Genomic DNA, 21,915 nt, shown 5'->3' on the forward strand with positions numbered 1-21,915 from the left:
TTCCTTCTCCCCACTGGTCTCAATGCTTACACCAAGTGAAAAAGCGTCTATATACATACACACAAAAACATACCTCACAGGGAATGTCGTATTACAAAACACACTGACTGTCAAATCACTATGAAGATTGAAAAGAAACAGAAAAGAAACATGGGATTGGCTAACTAAAGAAAATCAGGATATGCAGGGTAAAAGGACAAGATGATAATTACTCACACTGAGTTTATACTCATGGGGTATTTTTGGCCTTTACACAGTACCTATTTGGTAGGGATTCCAATAATCCACAAAGGACTTGAGCAGAAAGACTCAGCTAGCTCTGAAGTAGAGACAGTTGCTATTACAAAATGGTTTTTATATGTGGGTGTAATAACAGTTTGTGGTTACGGGCACATTCTCAATGGGAAGGCTAACCAAATGAGATAGTACATACAGCAAGGCATTTCCCTGAAAACAGTCTTCAGGGTTTTGAGATCTTAGAATAGAAGGCCATTTTTCTTACATATAACACAAAAATCTTTATCATGGCCTTTTATTTTCTCTCTAAAGATTGCATCCTATGATCTCTAGACTAAGGATGGTACAGCCCAGGCGTGAACAGGAGTGATTTTCTCTTTCCATTCATGAATTGTTGTGGTACATCAGAAAGCTTCTCTGTGAGTTAGTTTTCCTTTTAAGAACCGTGGATATTCAAAGCCTCAGAATTTAGAGTTACTAGCTTAATTAAATTTCTATAAGACATTTTAAAGCTTTATTGGTTGTTGGACTGTGTTCTGCTTTCTTTCTTTTCCATTATAAAATTTTTTTGGCAGGCATTTCCATCATTGATGAAGAAATAAAAAGGCAAAACCATGTAAGGATTTCTATTTTTTAAAGGTAAATATTTTTTTCCCTAAACAGATCCTAGCCACGAAATAGTCTCATCAACAACTTATAAAATATTGACAAGCTTCTATGAATGAAAACAATTAAACTAGCTGAAACCATGTTAATTATAAATTATTCCAACAAAGAAATACTTTATTTACCTTGGAATACTTATCAATGCTGCTGAAAATTATTCCAAGAGTGTTTCCCAGGAAAGAATTTTTTAAAAAAACCTTTCACATTTGTTGGACTTTGGTAACACATTTGGTCCAAAATAAATACGACTAATAAACCTCATTTACTTTATATAATTCCTCTCCATAGAAAGTAAAGACAATGTAAAACTGCATTCAAGATTTCTATAGGACACCTTTGCTATCAGATATAGATTAGATGTAATCAAAAATTTATTCATAAAGACTTATTCCCAATATCTTAAAAATATAATTATGATTCTTTTCATCCTTTCAGAATACAGAACTCCTACTGTAATAAAAATAAAATCTAAACCTGTTTTAGAAAGAGATCTTTGAGAAACAAACAGGGTTTTAGAGGGGTTGATGGGTATTAAGGAGGGCACGTACTGCATGGAGCACTGAGTGTTATACGAAAACAATGGATCGTGGATCACCACATCAAAAACCAATGATGTATTGTATTGTGACTAACATAACATAATAAAATTTAAAAAAAAGAAAGAGATCTTTCATTTATGTTCTCTAAAATAGGTACCCAAGCTTTGCTTGCTTCCAATAAATGACAACTATGACCGAATTTCTCTGCTTTTATGCTCTGAAAGTTATACCCTCAGGAAATATTTCCAGTACACAATACTGAGAACAAAGCACTTTCTTTTATATTGTTAGTGGTAATGGTACCTGCCAGACAAAAAAGGTTATTAGAAAAAAATGGGGGCCCAAAGGCAGGATACATGGATTCTCAGCTTGCTTTTGCTCCTAATTTTGTACTTGACTTTTACCGGAATAATTAACCTCTATGGCATTGGGTTTGTTTTCCTTTGCAAAGGAAGCAACAAGACCTACCTCACAAGAGTATTGTAATGATGAGATATGGAGGCAGTCGTGAAACTGCTTCAAAAAAGTTAAAAGTGCTCTACATGTTCAAAGTCTCTTTATTATTTGAAGAATTAATGAATTCAACAGGTATTTATTGAGTCCTAATGGGCATCAGACAGGATTCGCTTCAGCTCTTACAATGGACAGAGCCCCTGCCCTCACAGAACTTATATTCTAGTGAAGGCGATGACGGTCCATCAGAAGAGGGGGTACTTCTGTTTTATAGAATAGCTGGGGGAAAGCTTCTCTGACACTTTGAACAGAGACCTGAGTGAACTGAGGGAGCAAGACAAGAAGGTATCTAAGGAAGAGCCTAGAGAAGAACAGGTATTTTTGCAGGTACCTGTCTCACCAAAGCAAGGAGAGTCTTAGGGGAAACTCAAAAAGGGAAAGTGATCATTCTGAAACATGAAGCTTCCAGAAAAGGGCAGGTTTGGGTGAAACACTGGTACAGAGTTAGCTCTGATGAAGTTGCAGCCTGGTATGATATAATGAACACAAGCTTGACCAAACTGAGTGAAGCTCCTAGCTCTATCACATACCTAGACAAGTTTCTTAACCTGCCCACATCGCAGTCTTACTTAAGAGGGTCACTGAGAAGCTAACGAGATTCAGTATGTACAATGCCAAGCACAAGGCCTTGTACCTCATAAAGACTCAAACTGTTACTACTTTCCTTCGTTTTCTTGCCATTTTTAGAGGGCAGAAGAAGGACATGTTAAGAGATGAAAAGAAGCCTAAGAAAAAAGGTAGCTAGACACCAAAAAACTGCCTAGGAAGAAGAAAACAGTAAAAATATCTTGCTTCTGCAAAAAGCTTTAGTTAGGGATTTCTAATCAAAAGTTTGAAGAACCATTTCTTTTCCTGTTTCAGAAATTCTGACTGAGACAAAAGAAAAGACTTTAAAAAAAAAAGAGAGAGAGAGAAGGAAAGAATTTGCTAAATACAGGCCTAATGTTTTGAAAACGAATGCACAAAAATAATCTAAAATGAGTTGGGCTTCAATGCCTATGCATCAACATTAAAGTAACAACAAAAAGGAAGTCAGAAAGAGTTTTCTCCAAATTAGACATTATGTTCCAGAAAATATTTGGATTTGATTTGCATGCTTGGCATCCTTTTGCCTTTGAAATGAAGTATCCTGGATGCTTTTGCAAGGCATCTCTCAAAAGTCACCTGCGTTGGTTTCATTTCTATTGTTTCATATTTATGCTCTACTGCTTACTTTCCACTGTTTACAAAACAATTTATGATATTTTCATATTTATTACAGTTTTCACAACAAAACCATTTCATGGCACATATCGCTCTGTAACAGAACTCCCTCATGGGAAGCAAGACAGATGCAAATCCTCCAGCTCCATACTCTCCCAGGATGCTGCATCTCTAAATAAAAACAGGGCAAGGGATGCCTGGGTGGCTCAGTCAGTTAGGCTTCCGACTTGATTTTGGCTTGGGTCGTGATCTCAAGGTCCTGAGATCAAGCCCCGCGTCAGGCTCCATGCTGGGCGTGGAGCCTGCATGAGACTCTCTCTACCCCTCTGCTCCTCCTGGCAGCGCGTGCTTTCTCTCTGTCTCTCAAAAAACAAAAAAACAAAACAAAACCAAAAATCCAGGACAAATGAACTAACATTTCATTCAAATTAGCAGGTCTCAAGGTGAGAACAGGTAGACCTTGTGTTAAAACTAAGAATTATAAAAAATAGAGGGCAATGAACAAACAGCATAGACAATGAAGAGAGTACCACCCAGTAGCAATTTTTTTTTTTTTAGATTATTTATTTATTTATTTGAGAGAGAGAGAATGAGAGAGCAAGCACGAGAGGGAAGAGGGTCAGAGGGAGAAGCAGACTCCCTGCTCAGCAGGGAGCCTGATGCGGGACTCAATCCCGGGACTCCAGGATCATGACCTGAGCCGAAGGCAGTCGCTTAACCAACTGAGCCACCCAGGCGCCCCACCCAGTAGCAATTTTGCAAATCATCAGAAACCCATGGATTCAGGTCAGGAAGGCAATTAGCTCAGCTGGTTCAAAAACACTGAGTTGGGAACAAGGAACAAAGTTATACTGATAGCTCTGTAGTTAGAAGACTGGACTTTGGAATCACAGACGCCCAGTTCTAATCTCAGTTCCACTAGTTATATGACCTCACGCAAGGAACGTAACCTCTCTGAAGCTGTTTTAGAAACCACAAAAAATACCTGTATCAGGTTCATGGGCTTATACATGCAAATACACACAGCGTGCTTAATATACTGTCAATAACAGTAAGCTCAATAAATGGTAGCTGTCATTTTTGTAGGATGATGATGATACCATCATCACCACCATCATCATCACCACCACACCGCCACCAAATGTAAGCTCCACGATTTTTGCGTAGTTTGTCATTCCAAATAATAGAAGTACTTAACACATAATCAGCATTCCAAATAAAAGTATCTTACTTTTCAGAATAAGGACACTTGCTATCACCAAGTCCACCATTTTCTCACCCTTCCCAAAATGGCACTTCACAGTCTTAGTAAGAGGCCATATTGTCCACTTGAAAATAACTGTTGTTGAAAGGCCATATTCTGTTGTGTTTTTCATTTTGCATGCAGAGAGTAGCCACTCTAATCATCTTTAAACCTGAATTGCAACATCTACCCTGACATCTTTTCACTGAGTTTGAAGACATTATAGTTTTTACTTTTATTGTGTATGCAAATAATTAAAGAATACCCCACTGTTTCTTTCGCTCAAAGTTAAAGAACCACTTAGCTGAATGAGTATAAATAACTACTTTTATTTGCAACCTTTCTCTCTAAAATATAAATGCTATCAATTTGGACGAGCCTGAGAAAACAATAAAAACCATGACTGATGTACAGGATTTCGGCATACTGGGAATTTCCAAACGTAGCACACGTTACCTTTGCAGAATGCTCCATGGTGACCACCACTTTGGTCTTCGCACTGGACACTAGATCCATAGCCCCTCCCATTCCTTTCACCATCTTCCCCTGCAAAACAGAAATGGAAAAGAAGATGTAATTCTTTTTCACTTCTTTTAGTATGTGGCAGAACAAAAGTAACTGGCAAGAATAAGTCACTGGAATAATGAGTGAGACCTTTATTGCTTATTATCAGAACCTTTACAATATCAATATTCTGTTTCTCTATTATTCTATGATTGAAGGGTAAGTTCAGGACAAATACTATGATGTCACTTTTATTACACGTGGCTAACATTATTTTGTTGATGATATATGAGCAATAAGACACAATCAGTGGATAAGAAAAATCTTAAGAACCATTTCAGAATTCTGGCACTTTATTGTTACAATAATAGGAGATTGAAATCCACATGCCCCTGACATCCACTTCCCTCTATTTAAACACATAATTGGCACCACTGAGTCTTCAATTACAAACACTTTCTAAAGCATTCTCTTGGATTTCCTGCAGATTAAAATACCATTAGGTAGTAGGCTAAGGCACTAATGGTGTTTCCCTCGAAATTATTAATATGAAAAGGTGGGTCTGTCTTTCTAAAACTTGGCATTTATATTGCTCTTAGAAAAATAAGCCAAACAAAACAAAAAGTATAGCACTGTTAAGCAAAAACAGAAAACAGAAGCAGAAGCAGAGTTCTGGGCCTTTCACCATCACCATTCTATTTTTGTTCACCTGTCCATCTCCTCATTCATTAAACATTTACCAGCCACATTCTATGGGCCACACACTCTGAATAATTCCTACTGTCTGTTCTGTCTCCTGGTTACAGAGTTTTGAAAAAAGCAGGTGTTTCTAGAGATGATGAAATAATTTCTTACTCAAGTATACTGAAGAGAAATATCTTCTAACATTGAAACCTCCTTAAAATTTTATTTATTTTTTAATCCAAGTCCTCTTGCTGATTTGACAGTAAACTCTCAGCTCCTTCTCCATAATTTCATAGCTACAAGTAGACTAGCCAATGCACTCACACCTGGCTTTCAAACATAGAGGTCTCAAGTCCTCTGATTTCAGAAACATTTTAGAGGCCAATGCCAACACTGGATGTCTTCGTGGACCATCTCCACTAAATGAAATGGGCAGCAGCTGGAAGTGGCTGAAGGGGAGCAGCGGGAGGGGAGCAGGGAGCAGGACAGAAATGGAAGGTACAAAGTAAGTCTGTCTTCAGACATGTACATTTGATAAAGCAGAGTATCTATGTAATTTTATACTTCTATGAGCCATGCCTTCATCCTTAGCTGCAATTTTAATAAGCTAGGTATATTATTTTCATATTTCTGTAGAGAAATATATTTTCTCTACCTTTATGGGATGAAATATGAGTTAATTCAGAGATGGAAGCAATCAATGTCTATCATAAACTCCAATACTGAGGAAGTATGAGATTTTAGAGCATCAAAGGACATTAAAGCAAGTCCATTATAAAACGAATTAACCTGCTGCAGTAAGAACATCCATCCAGTCTCAGCTTTCACAGAACAGTGTCCTTGGGAAGACTCTAAGGGTATAAGTGCTAGCAGAATGAAGCAGCCAAAGAAAAGCAGAAACCAAAGTAGCATTTTAAAAACTCCCTGAATTAAAAAAAAAAAATCCTTGAATTAGAATATATCAGAGGCAAATTTTTTCACCTGTGGCACAACAATGATAGGTAAAAGCTTATGCCAGTCTCTAATAAGAAGCTTGTCCAGTTCAGGCGAATCTGATTTATACATTTTAAATCATTGTCAGTTATTTAAGAAATATTTATAGAACACGTACTGGGTACAAAACACTGTGCTGGCAGGAACATAAAGAGCTTCAGAACATGATAGAAGAATCGTCTTTTTGTTTCTGCTGAAAAGAACATTCTTGCCCATATACATAAGCTTAGGTGCAGAACACTTGAGATCTATTCCATTAACCCGCTGAAAGACATTGGGAAATTCTCTGAATTATCTCTGAATCCATTATCTATAAACCAAGAGTAAGAATAGCTGCCCTCTCATAAAGCTGTTATGAGAAGTGCATGAGATAATGTATAGAAAATTATGGAATAAATAAAATTTATAAATTCATTGACATATATCATCATCCAGTCTATTTGGTTTACTGCATGTCTAGTATGATGAGCCTGTCACTATACTGGGTGCTAGAGTTAGAGATGATCACAACAGGACTCCTTTCCTTATAAACTTCATCATCTGGGGGAGGAAAAGCATCCATGAGTAATCAAGGAGATTTGGACCAAACTTCCTCCCTCTAAAGACAGACAGACAGACAGACAGACAGACTGACTGACTGATTTATTTATTTATTTATTTATTTAGTTTTTTGAGAGAGAGAGTGAGAGAAGGGGCAGAGGGAAAGGGAGAATCAGATACCCCACTGAGTGGGGAGCCTGACGCAGGGCTCGATCTCAAGACCCCGAGACTATGACCTGGGCCAAAAATCAAGAGTCCGATGCCTAATCAACTGAGCCACCCAGGCGCGCAAAACTTCCTCCCTCTAAAAGAAGCATTGCCACACTCCCTCTTCCCCAAGAGCCTTAGTGCTAAGTGCCTTTTCCCCCCGCATCCTTGCTAGTTAGTCTATAATTGTAACACAGTGAATTTCAACCTGTTTTTTCATCTTATAAGTGCTTGGATGAGTGAGGAGTGAGTGGATTAAACTAACTCATGCATGTTCACGTCCTAGCAGAGCAGGGAGGATGCCAGTGCTGCCTGTCCCTGGGGAAACGGGTGGGAAGAGGCGGCTCCCGGGGATCTCACGGAGGAGGTGCTTCACAATGGCAGTGTGCCAGATGGCCAAGAGAAAGAACACAGCATCGCCTAGGAGAAAGCATTTCTAGCAGGTTAACAGTAACACCTTCAAATATTTGGTTTTCCTGTTTTTTAAAGTAAGTTCATTGTATTGGAGAAAGAAAATAACCTATCTCCTTCCATTTCAGTTCCCAGATGATTTCTGAAACAGAATCAATTACTAAAGGAAAACAGTTCATTCTATCTATTCCGGCAGAAAGAAACAGTGTTAGATGAGACTTACTCTCCAATGCAGGTGGGAAATTCATCACTGCCCTTCAACCTACCTTAGCAGCCACTCTTTTGGGGCTCAACGACTTGTATTTCCCAGTTATGGACTGTAGTTATGGGTGGCCATGTGCCTGAGCTCTAGACAATGGAGAGAGGGAGGCGATACCTGTGATTTCCAGGCCCCTTATGCTCTTTTGCCTTCTGCAATGTGGACACTGACATCCAAGGTGACCTTGGAGGATGACTGAGCTTCCTCCAGGGTTCTTCAGGGTCTTTAAATGACTGTGTGCAGCAGAACCCACTTACTCAGAAACACACTGCACTGTTCGATATGAGTGAAAAGTAAAAAGTATGGGTGCTAAGCCACTGAAATTGGGGAGTCCTACTTGTTACAGCAGCTAGTGTGACTAATACAATGATGTGGTGCCCAAATAAGTTCTATGGAAGGGATAGAATTGGGTGTAGAATTAGAACTGTTAGAGCTGCACAAGAGAGGAGGGAACAGGCCTACATTATACCTACTGCTCCTTGAGGGAGGGGACTATGCCAGATATGGAAATTTACCGCTCTACCCACATGTCCAACACAATGCTTGCCATTTTACAGAGACGTGAAACAGACCTCACAGCCATCTCTAACTCCCTCCCCAAAATCCAACATCCTATTCGACATACAAAACAAGAAGCTGATAAAACAGAGAGGTTACGAAGCTAAAAATATACCTTTACATAAATCACAAGAGGGAAAGTGATTCTCGGAGAAAAATAGGCCTGTGATGAAGAAGAGATTCTGGGCATGATTGAAACACTGGGCCAGGGTGACACAAAGTGTGGCTTTCTTTAAAATCTCATCAGCAAACATACATTTCTTGAATGGTGCAACTTTAGCTCTGAAATGTATTCTGGCTAGCATAATGGAGAGATGATTGCTGGATACTCATTTCACGGCCAACTCATCTTTTTGCAGTTAAGGACTGACTCCGGTATTAAGTATACAAAGAACACAGCAATAAGATGAACTAGAAATGCTGCGTGCTCTATTATGAATCACTTAAAAATTTTTCTAAAAAGATACTGACTCAAGCATTATCCTCAATTCACAAATATTTTTTATTCAAGGTCAATTATAAACCAGGTAGCAAAATAGGAATTAAGAATAAAAGATGAATACAGTTATCTATCTTTTTTCTAGAAAGTAGATTTAAACTACTTTCTTTTAAGATTTTACTTATTTATTTGACAGAGAGACACAGTGAGAGAGGGAACACAAGGCACCCCTGAATCAATATTTTAAAGATATTTTACTTATTACTTTAATCCTATTTCCTAATAGGAAAATCTGAAAGAAAGTAAAAGAAATTATGTTAATAACATGATAACATTAAAAAAAGAAAAAAAAAAAAACCTCAGGGTGCCTGGGTGGCTCAGTCATTAAGCATCTGCCTTCGGCCCAGGTTAGGATCCTGGGGTCCTGGGATTGAGCCCTGCGTCGGGCTCCCTGCTCCGCGGGAAGCCTGCTTCTCCCTCTCCCATTCCCCTTGTTTGTGTTCCCTCTCTCACTGTCTCTGTCAAATAAATAAATAAAATCTTTAAAAAACAAAAAACAAAAAACCTCAATGTATCAAGTACAAATATTCAACTGCACTCCCAACGACGATAATTCAAATTCTAAACATGACCTTTGGCGATGTTTTAAAGTTTTTACAGAAAGGTAAAATGAATACATTTGAACAGTTCTGTGAAATGCTGTTTAAAATACAATATAAAACATACTGAAAATGATTCTTGCCATCACCTTTATCATTAGTATATAGGTAGTAATGGCTTATTTGCAGATTTGTTATCTATATTCTGGTCTTAAGTGAGAAACAATGTACAATATACAGAAACAATTTTTAAAGCATTTTAAATTAATGCTATATGACTTACTGGAAGAAAAAGGGAATGATAACTGTGGAGTGATTTAATAATAAATCTAGGTCTTATGGCTCAATATTAAACACCAGAACGTTAAGTACCCACCTCAATCCAAAGGTCAGCCTCTTTATTTCTATCTCACTTCCCCATTATGAAAAAATACGAAAGAAAGGGCCTCTAAACATGCTCCTAGCTAAAGAATAGGAGTGAGGGAAAATAAATATAATGTCAATATTTGTTTAAATGTAAAGGAGAGGCTAGAACTCTGTTTTAGAGAAAATAAAAGATTTATAATTTGCCTTAGTTTTGCCAAGTTATAACAAAGTTACAGTAGTAGTATTTCTCTCTTCTGCGATAATTATACTTTATTCAAAACCAAGAAAAATGTTGTTTTCCTTTCAAAGATTAATTGTTATTTCCCAGGATGGGTGGATTGATCATGTAAACCAGCTAATATAGAACCAGACATATAACTGAAGGCTTTATTACCAGGTAAGTTAGCAAAATTGCTTGTAACAAATCTCAGTTATCAATCATAATATGGGCAAAAAAAAGAAGAAAGAAAAGCATGTCACAAAGCAACTCTTGGACAAACTCAAAACTCCTGTTCTCTCAGGGACCTTGTTTCATCAACTATCTCCTTGGCTCCTGTTTCTCCATCCTCCTCCCCTCTCTAGCTCCCTGTTGATTCCTCAATGCACTAAAGTCTGGTTTCTGCCTTGACCACGCCTTTGGAGTGAGAACTACTCTATCTGCTCTCTAACATTTAACTATCTGATTCAGTAGACATCTTGGGGTTTATTTTACTATATTCCTGCACCTTTCTATTACATTTTACACTATTTTTTACCAACTCCTTGAAATGCTCCATTCATGGGCTTCCAAGGTACAATACTGCCCTGGTCTTCTGACTTCAAAAGGCTTCCAAGCTCCTTCCTAGCATCCCTTTTCCCACCCCAACTGTGTGTGTTGGCCAACTTAAAAGCTATGTCCTTGACCTTCTGCTCTTGCCTCTACTTTTTCTCTGGGAGTGACTTCATCTGCTCTCATGATATAAACTGCCCCTATCTCTGATGACTCCTAAAGCCATATTTCCAGCTCAGATCCTTCCTCCAAGTCTCAGACTTCAATATCCGAAAGTTTCCCAGGTGGCACAATCTGTAAGCTAATTCCCAAAATTGTTTCCTCTTGTTCCTGGGCAGTTAGACAGTTCCCAGCCTTCTTTGAGATTAGGGCTGGTCATGTGAATAAGTTATGGCCAACAGATAGTGAGTGAGAGTGACATATAAGAATTCCAGGGTTGGACCATAAAACCTTCTAGGCACTATGTTCCATGTTCTTCCCCTTTCTGCCAAATACATGTTGAAAATGGTGGGACCATGGATAGAAGGAATCTCAATTCCCAAATTAGTGCACAGAAGAGAGCTGCCTGCCAATCAGGGATACTCCTTTTGGTTCTGTGTGAGAAACAAAAACTTCTTTAAGTTAATTATGACATGCCTCCACTCAGTATGGTCGAAATTAAATTAAGTATCTTCACCAAGTCAAATCTCATCTACCTACTAACTCCATCTCAGTTAGTGGCCAACCATCCACATCAAGGTCCAAACCAGAAACTTCCTTAGCTCTTGCCTCTCCTCATTATCTATGTGCAATCAGCCATTCAATCACAAAGAACTCCAGTTTTTCAAGTATTTCTTAAACTTTTCTCACCCAAGATCCTTGTGATTTCTCCCAAGAGTGCTGTAACAACATCCCTACTAGTCAACCTATGCCCAGCCTTGTCTCTCTCAAACCTTTCCAACCCACAGCCGTGAAAATAATCTCTCTAAAATGAGTATCTTATGTTATTCCCCTACTTAAAACCTTTCAGTAGTTCCCCCGTGTGCCAGGGCAGAGTCTAAGCACCTCAGTTGGGAGATGAGGCCGGGGACAACCCTCATTGTTTCCTCACACCTCAGATCCCATTTCTTGTGCCCAGCATATGGCTTCACACTATGCCAAAAGCTCCCACCCTCATTCTATTAAGTGTCCTCCAGCTCACTCTTTATGTATCAAATCAGGACTACTTCTTCCAGGAAGTTTCACAGGCCTCTGCCCCACCCCATCAACAAGATTTGATTAGGGACCTCTTTTGGGTGCTCTCACAGCATCCTTGCTTATCCCTATTGCAGAATCTGCCAAATGAGCTGCATGAAGATCAGGGTTGATATTCCACTGGCAGGTAGTGGCCAGGCCATACAGGTGGTTATTACTGAAATTCTTCCTCATGAGAGGCACCCTAACCCCTCTCTGAGCGACCTCTTCCTAACTCCACCGCCATCTATCTAGCCACTGAAAATACAACTGTGGGCCTCCAAGACCCTATCCAGCTTTGACTACCCTCTCTTCTGACTGATCACACTTATTCGGATTAATCAGTGCCTGTACACTAAAGAAATCAATTAACTTCATATAGAAAAAGTGAGTTCTGTTCCTAGCTATTAACTACCCTGATTCTCTCATTTTGTAAAATTATGAATACCACTCAATATGTGTCTTCATAGTTCACTTATGAAACCTTATCTCTCCAAGTAAAGAAAAAATTGCAATGCACATAAAATTGTGAATCATTAATTCCACCTTTGTACAGGAGATTAGTAAGCATTTATTAGGTGAATAGTTAGAAGTATGAAACTTTCACATTTTCTTTTCCTAAGTTATAATCGATGGGTGACTAGGTCTCTTTTGGTTATAAATGAGGCATTTTGGATGGGTTAACTTCTTTGTACAAGATCAGATAGACTCGCACTCTGTTCTATTTTACTGGATTAATAACATGGACAGGAGAAAAACTCTGTTATTCTTAGCTCTGTTTTGAAGGTATAATTTCAGTTTTCAGAGTCAATTCATAATTTTGCAGAGATGAAAACAGACATCAAAGAACCTGGCTAAGGGACTTCACCTTGTTTTATCAGGCCTCCTACAGAAGACAACAACAGAAAGAGCTTGAGCAAGTGCTCCAGGATACATATAAGGGGGTTCATTTTTATTTAAAATGATTAAGGATTCTTATATTATATATTATTATATACTTATATACATATAAATAAGTAATATTTAATTGAATTTATTAAACACAACTAAGTACTGGAGCTTCTGGTCTTATAAATTATCCAGAAACAAAGTAAGTATAATATTTAAAATCCAAGGATAAGTTATTTTCTACATTAACAACTTCTTCCTTCCCTTGGGTCACTGAGAGAAATGTATTAGAATCACAGGAAATTGCCATAGGTGAGCATTGTGACCTACGAACAGGAATTTCATACGGTTGGTTCAAACTCATGTTCTAATGATGGGAAATCACACAGAATTTATTTTAAAGGCTTCTATTATTTTTAGGAGATCCCCAGATAATCACAACAAACATGCCAGCTAAAAATACAAATTAAAAGGTAACAATCATTTTTATTTGTCTGCATGTATAAATGATAAAATATATTAATTCCTTCAACAACTCATTCACATGGAATACAAAATCACTACTACTTCTTTTAGAACTAGAAAATAGTTGTTTTTTAGAAATTTTATTTTCTGATTCCTAAAACAGGACCCGGGGTTGGTTGGAACGGAGGAGGAGGCGTGAGAACAAGAGCCACGCGCTGAAATACGCTTGCTCCATCACCTCCTCCCTCTGTCTGCAAGCTCTAAGGCGCACAGTCACAGTTATTGTAATCATGCTGCCATTTCTGACAGCTGGACAGAATCCCCAGAGAGAGACACAGTGACTGAGGAAATATTATTAAGGAATACATGGAAATCATTACCAGCGTTTTTAATCCACAGTAGAAGAGATTTTAAAAAATAATGTAAAAGATCATTTAAAAGTAAAAAGACAAAAAAACCACTTATGAGCAACCATGAGAGTATGCTATGTATATTAAGTGTGGGTGCCCTATTAAGCAAGTGTTAGAGGGTTAGGTGGAAGGACATAAGGCCATTTTGACTCTACACTTAATAAGTACTGTTTATTCCCAAGATGTCCTCCAGAGTCAGCTGATGACCCAGTTTAATGACTGCCCCATACCTCCTGGGGATTAACAGCTATGAACATTCATGTCAAATTGGTAACCCTTTGGTCATTACTGAAGAGTCTTTTAAGTTTTTCCTCCTGTGCAAGTCCCGATCTGTAACATGTTGACCTGATGGCTCTGACATATGAAGAAAAGTCTCACCTCTGGTTTTCTCAGAAAGTATACCCTATCTTCAGACCAGTATGTGGTCTGACCCCAAAAGGGAGAAGCACACCATCGTTTTGAGAATAACCCGCCTCTGAGAACAACAGAGAAAGCTAGGGAGCCATGTCACTGTGTGTGTGTTGAGGGGATGGGGTGCCTAACATCACAGGCATCAGAGAGGGGAGAGAGATGATGCTGGGAATAAAAGTGAAAAGTGAAGTCTTTACAGATTTATTTATTTATTTTTAGAGAGAGACATAGAGGGAGAGAGAAAGCTCAGAGGGGAGGGGCACAGGGAGAGAGAAAATCTCAAGCAGGCTCCACACCCAGCGCTGAGCCTGATACGGGGCTCGATCCCACAACCTTGAAATCATGACCTGAGCTGAAATCAAGAGTTGGACGCTTAACCAACTGAGCCACCCAGGTGCCCCAAGTGAAGTGTCTTTAAAGACAAGTAACAAGAAAAAAAAAAATTTTGTGGGGGTGGGGGGAAGATCTTGGTAATGTAGAAATTAAAATACTGAGAATAGAATATTAAAAATATTCTTTTGAAGTAAAATACAAAGAAAGATTAAAAGAGTAGAAATATAGAGAAACAAATAAACTTTAACTCATTTCTTGATATGCAAGGGTTTTAACTCCCTAAACTCCATCATAAGTTTCTGATCTTGATGTTGTGATACTTTATCTCTAACTTCCATAATACTAGAGATGGATATTACATACATGACAAAATAGTATTAAAAACCAATGTGTGAGTAAAAAAAGCTTGATTATTTCAGATATTTTATATGGAGCCTAAGTTGAGGGGTATTTTAAATCTAGTACATCCTCAGGTGAGTAGCAAGAGTTGCAGTAAGTAAGAAGAATTTTATTGCTTTTATTGTTACAACACCTGGTGGGCAGACATGACTTCACATTCACCTGGAACTCATGCATGGCAAACACTTGGAGCTGGGGTGTACTTGCTAGAAATTATTTTTATTCCCAAGAAGGCTGTGTTCAGGCCTGGTATTTTGAAGGCATCAGTCTCTTGATAATCACTCTGCCACACTGCTGTTCAGGAAAGAGTTGCTTTTTTCCTCTAACCTCAGGAAAGTTCTTTATTATTCAAAGTTGTATGACTGTGGGTTAGTACAAGCATACTTTGTTTTACTGTACTTCACACATACTGTATTTTTTACATATTGAAGGTACATGTCAACCCTGTAATGAACAAGTTTACTGGGGCCATTTTTCCAACAGCATTTGCTCAGCTCATACCTGTGTTATATTTTGGTAATTCTCATAACACTTCAAACTTTTTTGTTCTTGTTATGGTGATCTGTAATCTTTGACTTTACTGTTACAACTGTTTTGGGGTGCCATCAGTCATACCCACATAAGATAACCTTAGTTAATGTGGGTGTTCTGACTGTTCCACCAACTGGCCACTCCCTCATCTCTCTCCCTCTCTTCAGGTCTCCCTATTCCCTAAGACACAACAATATTGAAATTAAGACAATTGATAACCCCGCAATGGCCTCTTAGTGATCAAGTGAAACGAAGAGTCCCACATCTCTCACTCTAATTCAAAAGCTAGAAATGATTAAGCTTAGTGAGGAAAGTACATTGAAAGCTGAGATAGGCCCAAAGCTTAGGCCTCTTGTGCCAGTTAGCCAAGCTGTGAATGCAAAGGAAAAGTTCTTGCAGGAAATTAAAAGTGCTAGTCCAGTGAACACACAAATAAATATGAAAGTAAAACAGCCTTACTGCTGATGTGGAGAAAGTCTGAGTGGTCTGGATAAAAGAGCTAACCAGCCACAACAATCCTATTAAGCTAAAGCCTAATCCAGAACAAGGCCCTATCTCTACTCAATTCTATAAAGGCTGGGAGAGGTGATGAACTTGCAGGAGAAAAGTCTGAAGCTAACAGAGGTTGGTTCATGAGGTTTAAGGAAAGAAGCCGTCTTCAAAACATCAAGTGCAAGGTGAAGCAGCCAGTGCTGATGTAGAAGGTGCATCAATCCAGATCTAGCTAAAGATAAATAATGGAGATGCTACACTAAACAGGTTTTCAAGGGACATGAAACAGCCTTCTCTTGAAAGAAGATGCCATCCAGGACTTTCATAGCTAGAGAGGAGAAGTCAATGCCTGGATTCACAGCTTCACAGGACAGGCTGACTCTCTATTAGGGGTTGACATAGCTGGTGAATTTAAGTTGAAGCCAATGCTCATTTACCATTCCAAAAATCCTAGGGCCCTTAAGAACTATGCTAAATCTACTCTGCCTGTGCTCGATAAATGGAGCACAGCCTGGCTGGTAGCCCATCTGTTTACAACATGGTTTACTAAATATTTTAAGCCTACTATTGAGACCTATAACATGCACACACACAAAAAGATTCCTTTCAAAATATTACTGCTCACTGACAATGCACCTGGTCACCCAGGAATTCTGATGGAAATGTGTAACACAAGATTGGGGGACATTCTATAGGACATCTGAGTTACTTCCCAAACTATCAAAGTCATGAAAAACAAGGAAAGACAGAAACTGTCACAGAGAAGTCTTTTTCTCAGAAGAAACGTTCTTTTCCCAGAGAAGACTAGGGAGATATGACAAATATTATGTGGTATTCTGAATTGGATCCTGGAAAAGAGAGAGAAAATTAATGGAAAAATTGATATTAATAGTAATGTACCTGAAAGACTTTTACACTGAAAACTATAAAACATTGATGAAACAAAGAAGACACAAATAAATGGAAAGACGTCCCATGTTCATGAATTGGAAGACCTAATATTGTTAAAATGTCCATATTACCCAAAGTGATCTACAGATTCAAAGCAATGCCTATCAAAATACCAATAGCATCTTTTTCACAAAAATAGAAAAAAACAATCCTGAAATTTATATAATAGTCAAAACAATCTTGAGAAAGAAGGCAAAGCTGAACTTGTTTTCCTGAAATCACTCCCTGATTTTAAAATCCATTACAAAGCTACAGTAATTAAAACAATATGATATTGGCATAAAAACAAAGAGTAATGGAACAGAACAGAGAGCCCCAAATAAATCCAACCATGTACAGCCAACTGATTTTCAGCATGGGTGCCAAGAATACACAATGGGGAAAAGTAGACTCTTCAACAAATGGTGTTGGAAAAACTACATTATCTACATGGGAAAGAGTAAAATTGGAATCCTATAGGAGTAACAAAAGGGAACAAAAGCAAAAGTAGACAAGTGGGACTACCTAAAAAACCAGAAAGCTTCTGCAGAGCAAAGGAAACAACAAAATAAAAAGCAACCTAAGGAATGGGGGGAAATATCTGTAAGCCATACATCTGATTAGGGATTAATGCCCAAAATATATAAGGAACTCTTACAATAGCAAAAAACTGAACAGCTCAACTAAAAAATGGGCAAAGGACTTGGATATTTCTCCAAAGAAGACATACAAATGGTCAACAGTTGAATGAAAGGATGTTCCATACCACTAATCACCAAAAAAATATATTGCAAATTAAAACCACAATGAAGTATCACCTCATATCTATTATCAAAAAAAAAAAACAAAACAAAAACCAACCAAACAAACAAAAAAACAAACCCAAAAGGTAAGTGTTGACAAGGATGTGAAGAAATTGGAACCCTTATATATTATTGGTGGGAATGTAAAATAGTACAGCTGCTCACAAAAAATAGTATGGTAGTTCCCCCCAAAATTAAAAATAGAACAACCATGTGATTTAGCAATCCCACTCTTGGGTATATATCCAGAAAACCTGAAATCAGGATATCGAAGAGATGACCTGCACTCCCATGTTCACTGAAGCATTATTCACAATAGCCAAGATACAAAACAGCCTAAATGTCCATTGACAAATGAATGGATAAAGACAATGTGGTGTATAAATACAATAGAATATTATTCAGCCTTTAAAAAGAAGGAAATCCTGCCATATGCTGCAACATGGATAAACCTAGAAGACATTATACTAAGTCAAATAAGCCAGTCACGGAAGAACAAATACTGCATGATTCCATTTACATGAAGTTATCTAAATAATCAAACTCATAGTAGCAGAGAGTAGAACCATGGTTGCCAGGGGCTAGGGGAGATTGGCAAATGCAAAGCTGTTCAATGGGTATAAAGTTCAGTTACACAAGATGAATAAATTCTAGTGATCTGCTGTACAATATTGTGCCTACAGTTATAATACTGTATTGTGCACCTAAAAATTGTAGTGTATTGTGCACCTGAAAATTGAAAAGGGTAGATCTCATGTTAAGTGTTCTTACTACAATTAAACAAAAAAAAAAGACCAACACCCCACCCCCACCCTCAAAACAATAATACAGCAATGTGTGTCTCTTAGTTTTGACAAATGTACCGTGGTAATAGATTGTAATAATGAGGGAAATTGGGTGAGAGAATATGAAAATTCTTTGTGCTAGCTCAGAAGCTTTTCTAAAAATCTAGTTATTCCAAAATACAATTTTTTTTTTAAATGTCAGTATGTGGCTTGTTCCTGTGGTTTTTGTTTTTTCATCAAAATAACAAAACGGAGATTAGTTCTCTCATTTCCCTCTGTGAGGGCCTCTCCTAATAACTCTCCCAGCTTATTGCTAAAGAACTCTGTAAACTCTAACTCCCTAAAAACAAGTAAATTTATGACAGTTAAATGAATCTGTGCTTTCTTTTTGGCTACAATGTTTTCTTGTCATAAGTAAACTTTATATTTTTGCAGGACCTACCATTTACCAATGCAGAGTACACTAACATAAAGTCATAAGTTAGTAGCTGGATAAAGAATAAGACAGTTCTGAAACCGCTTATGTGGGTTTTTGTTGTTGTTACTATTTTTCTTTTTTCTTTTTACCGTTTGACCCTCCTCACCCACTTCTCATAGCCCCATCACCCAGCTCTGGCAACCACCAAACTGTTCTTTGCATCTATGAGTTTGCTTTTTGTTTTTTCTTTTTTTTATATTCCACATATAAGAAAGATCATATGGTACGTCTTTTTCTGACTTATTTCATTCAGCAAAATGCCCTCAGGTCCGCCCACATGATCACAAACAGCAAGATTTCGTATTTTATGCCTGAATAATATCCACTGTAGATACACCACAATTTCTTTATCCATTCATCCATCAATGGACATTTAGGCTGTTTCCGTATCTGGGCCATTGTAAACAAAGCTGCAATGAACATGGGGGTGCACATATGTTTTTGAGTTAGTGTTTTTGTTTGCTTCAGATAAATACCCAGAAAGAGATTTGCTCATTCATATGGTAGTTCCATTTTTAATTTTTATTATATTATGTTAATCACCATAGAGTACATCATTAGTTTTTGATGTAGTGTTCCATGATTCATTGTTTGTGTATAACACCCAGTGCTCCATGCAGAATAATACCCGTCACCAGGCTAACCCATCCCCCCACCCTCTCCCCTATAGAACCCTCAGTTTGTGAATTGTGTAAGACTGTTGAATCACAGACCTGTATCTCTGAAACAAATAATGCATTATATGTTTAAAGAAGAAGAAGAAGAAGAAGAAGAAGAAGAAGAAGAAGAAGAAGAAGAAGAAAGAAGAAAGAAGAAAGAAGAAAGAAGAAAGAAGAAAGAAGAAAGAAGAAAGAAGAAAGAAGAAGGAGAAGAAGAAGAAGACAGGAGGCAAAGAATGAAGGGGGGGAAATCGGAGGCTGAGAATTTTTTTAATTAGTTTTTTAAGATTTTATCTATTTATTTGAGAGAGGGAGACAGAGATAGCAATGGAGGGCACAAGCAGAGAGGAGAGGGAGAGGGAGAAGCAGGTTTCCCACCGAGCAGGGAGCCGGACGTGGAGCTTGATCCCATGACCCTGGGATTATGACTTGAACCAAAGGCAGATGCTTAAACCATGAGCCACCCAGGTGCCCCTCTTCTGCTCATTTTTTTTTCTTTTTTTGCTATTGAGTTGTAGAGGTTCTTTACATATTTTGGATACTAACCCCTTATCAGAATTATAATTTGCAAATATTTTCTCCCATTTGGTAGACTGCCTTTTCATTTTGTTGATACTTTCCCTTGCTATGTTTTATTTTTCCCAATAAACTTTACTATCCAGGTTACTGTTACTTTGATTAGCTTGTCCTAACGATAGCTTAGATTTCTGAGAAAGTTTTTTTTTTTTAAAATCAAACATGGTAATGAGAACCTTTATAAAACAGTGTTCTGCAGCCATATTATTATAATTTTGTGAAAACTAAAGACTGGACCTTTGTTCTGTGACATATAAAATACCATTTTTATTTTTTGCTATTGTTACTTCATTTTTCTTGCTATGGTTTACTTTTTCCATATTGAGCATCTTTTAATAAACACAATTTTATGAACATAATTCCTCATTACCTAAACAGTACTTGCAGAAAGTAAATAGATCTAATTCAAGCTTTCCTTTACAAAAAAGAGAAAAATCGACAAGAAAATGTTAAATACATTACTTGAAGTTAAAGAACAAGTCAGAAAAAGAATCGGATAAAGTCTTTCCCTAGTTTCCAGAAAGAGGTAATTGAACCCCCAAAGAAGATGCTTCCTATTTTAAAATATTCATTATGTTGAATTTATTGCACTATTTTTCTTTCTTACTGTTCCTAATCTGTTGGATGTTGTTAATAGGTTTAGTTAAGAAGCAGACAGAAAACCTAGAGATGCCCTATGTAGCTTTAGTTTAAACAACTTCTAAAAATACAGTCAGATCCTTTACGACCTAAATCATAGTGACAACTCACCAACCAGAAATCCTTATCCAATACTGTTAACGTTAAAGGATGTAACTATAATCCAGAAATATGCAAAACAGATAATGAATGGCTAAAAAAACATGTCAAATCTCATGTTCCTGAATTAAAATGTATGAGTCTCCCTCAAAGGACTCTGTGCCAGGCCTCCATGCAAAACATTATTTACTTTTTATGCACAATTGTAACAAAATTAGTAATCTGTTCTCCATCCAAAAAAAATTTGGATGATCTGAAAAAATCATGTATGGAATACCTTATTCTCTAATAGTTCTGTTTAAATAAAGTATTATTATAAATATTCTAATGATCTAATGGAGTTACCAAGTGATAAGATGAGCAAGGTTGAATTTACTGGTACAATAAAGTTCAAAAATGCTCTTTTACTTAGGAAAATTCAACTATATTGGTTTAGGAGGGAAAAGGAAAGGAGAAAGAAAGCTAAATGTAAAATGCTGGTGATTATGCCTGGCATTCTATTTTGATAGTGAAGGTCTAGAAAGAGGATAAGATGTGATATGGGAAACTGATATTTACTCAGTCTCAACTCCATATGCCTCTCATTATGTGAATTTACCAAGATAACTCTAGGGTTGAAAGATAATGTTATTATACTTATGACCCCCAAATAGAAGCCAACCAACTGTTCTATCTGGTTCTTAACAACATAGCCATGATCTGATCTAGAACAGTTCCTGTGTGTCTTAGCAATTCACATCCCAGTGCTAATATGATCAAATGCTGGAAGTCTTTCTAAAAAATTATGGAATCAAAAATGAAATCAAAACTAAAATTAAAAATTACCTAAGAAATGAATAAATAAAAGAACTTTATGTCTAAGTTTATAGAATGCAATTTAAAATTATGGAGAGACCTAAATGTTTTTATAACTAAAAGAGAAAGCTTGAAAATAAAGCATTCAATTTCTAAATCTAGAACTAGGATAAACAAAAGATAAATAAGAAAAAGGACATTAATAAATTACTTATTTTTTAAAGATTTTTTATTTATTTATTTGAGAGACAGAGCAGAGTGTGAAGGCACAAGCAGGGGG

General features: G+C 37.3%; 1 protein-coding gene across 1 annotated transcript in view; it reads right to left on the reverse strand.

Moving 5' to 3' along the window:
• Positions 1-21,915, reverse strand: part of LOC118006560 (succinyl-CoA:3-ketoacid coenzyme A transferase 1, mitochondrial) — a 122,763-nt gene that overhangs the window by 16,678 nt on the left and 84,170 nt on the right. Inside the window, exon 14 of the mRNA XM_034999271.1 lies at positions 4,858-4,947. Coding sequence (XP_034855162.1) covers positions 4,858-4,947 — 90 coding nt within the window. The remainder of the gene's footprint in view (positions 1-4,857; positions 4,948-21,915) is intronic.

Source organism: Mirounga leonina, unplaced genomic scaffold (genome assembly GCF_011800145.1).
Source record: "Mirounga leonina isolate KUSES-001 unplaced genomic scaffold, KU_Mleo_1.0 Mir_97, whole genome shotgun sequence".
Taxonomy (NCBI): domain Eukaryota; kingdom Metazoa; phylum Chordata; class Mammalia; order Carnivora; family Phocidae; genus Mirounga; species Mirounga leonina.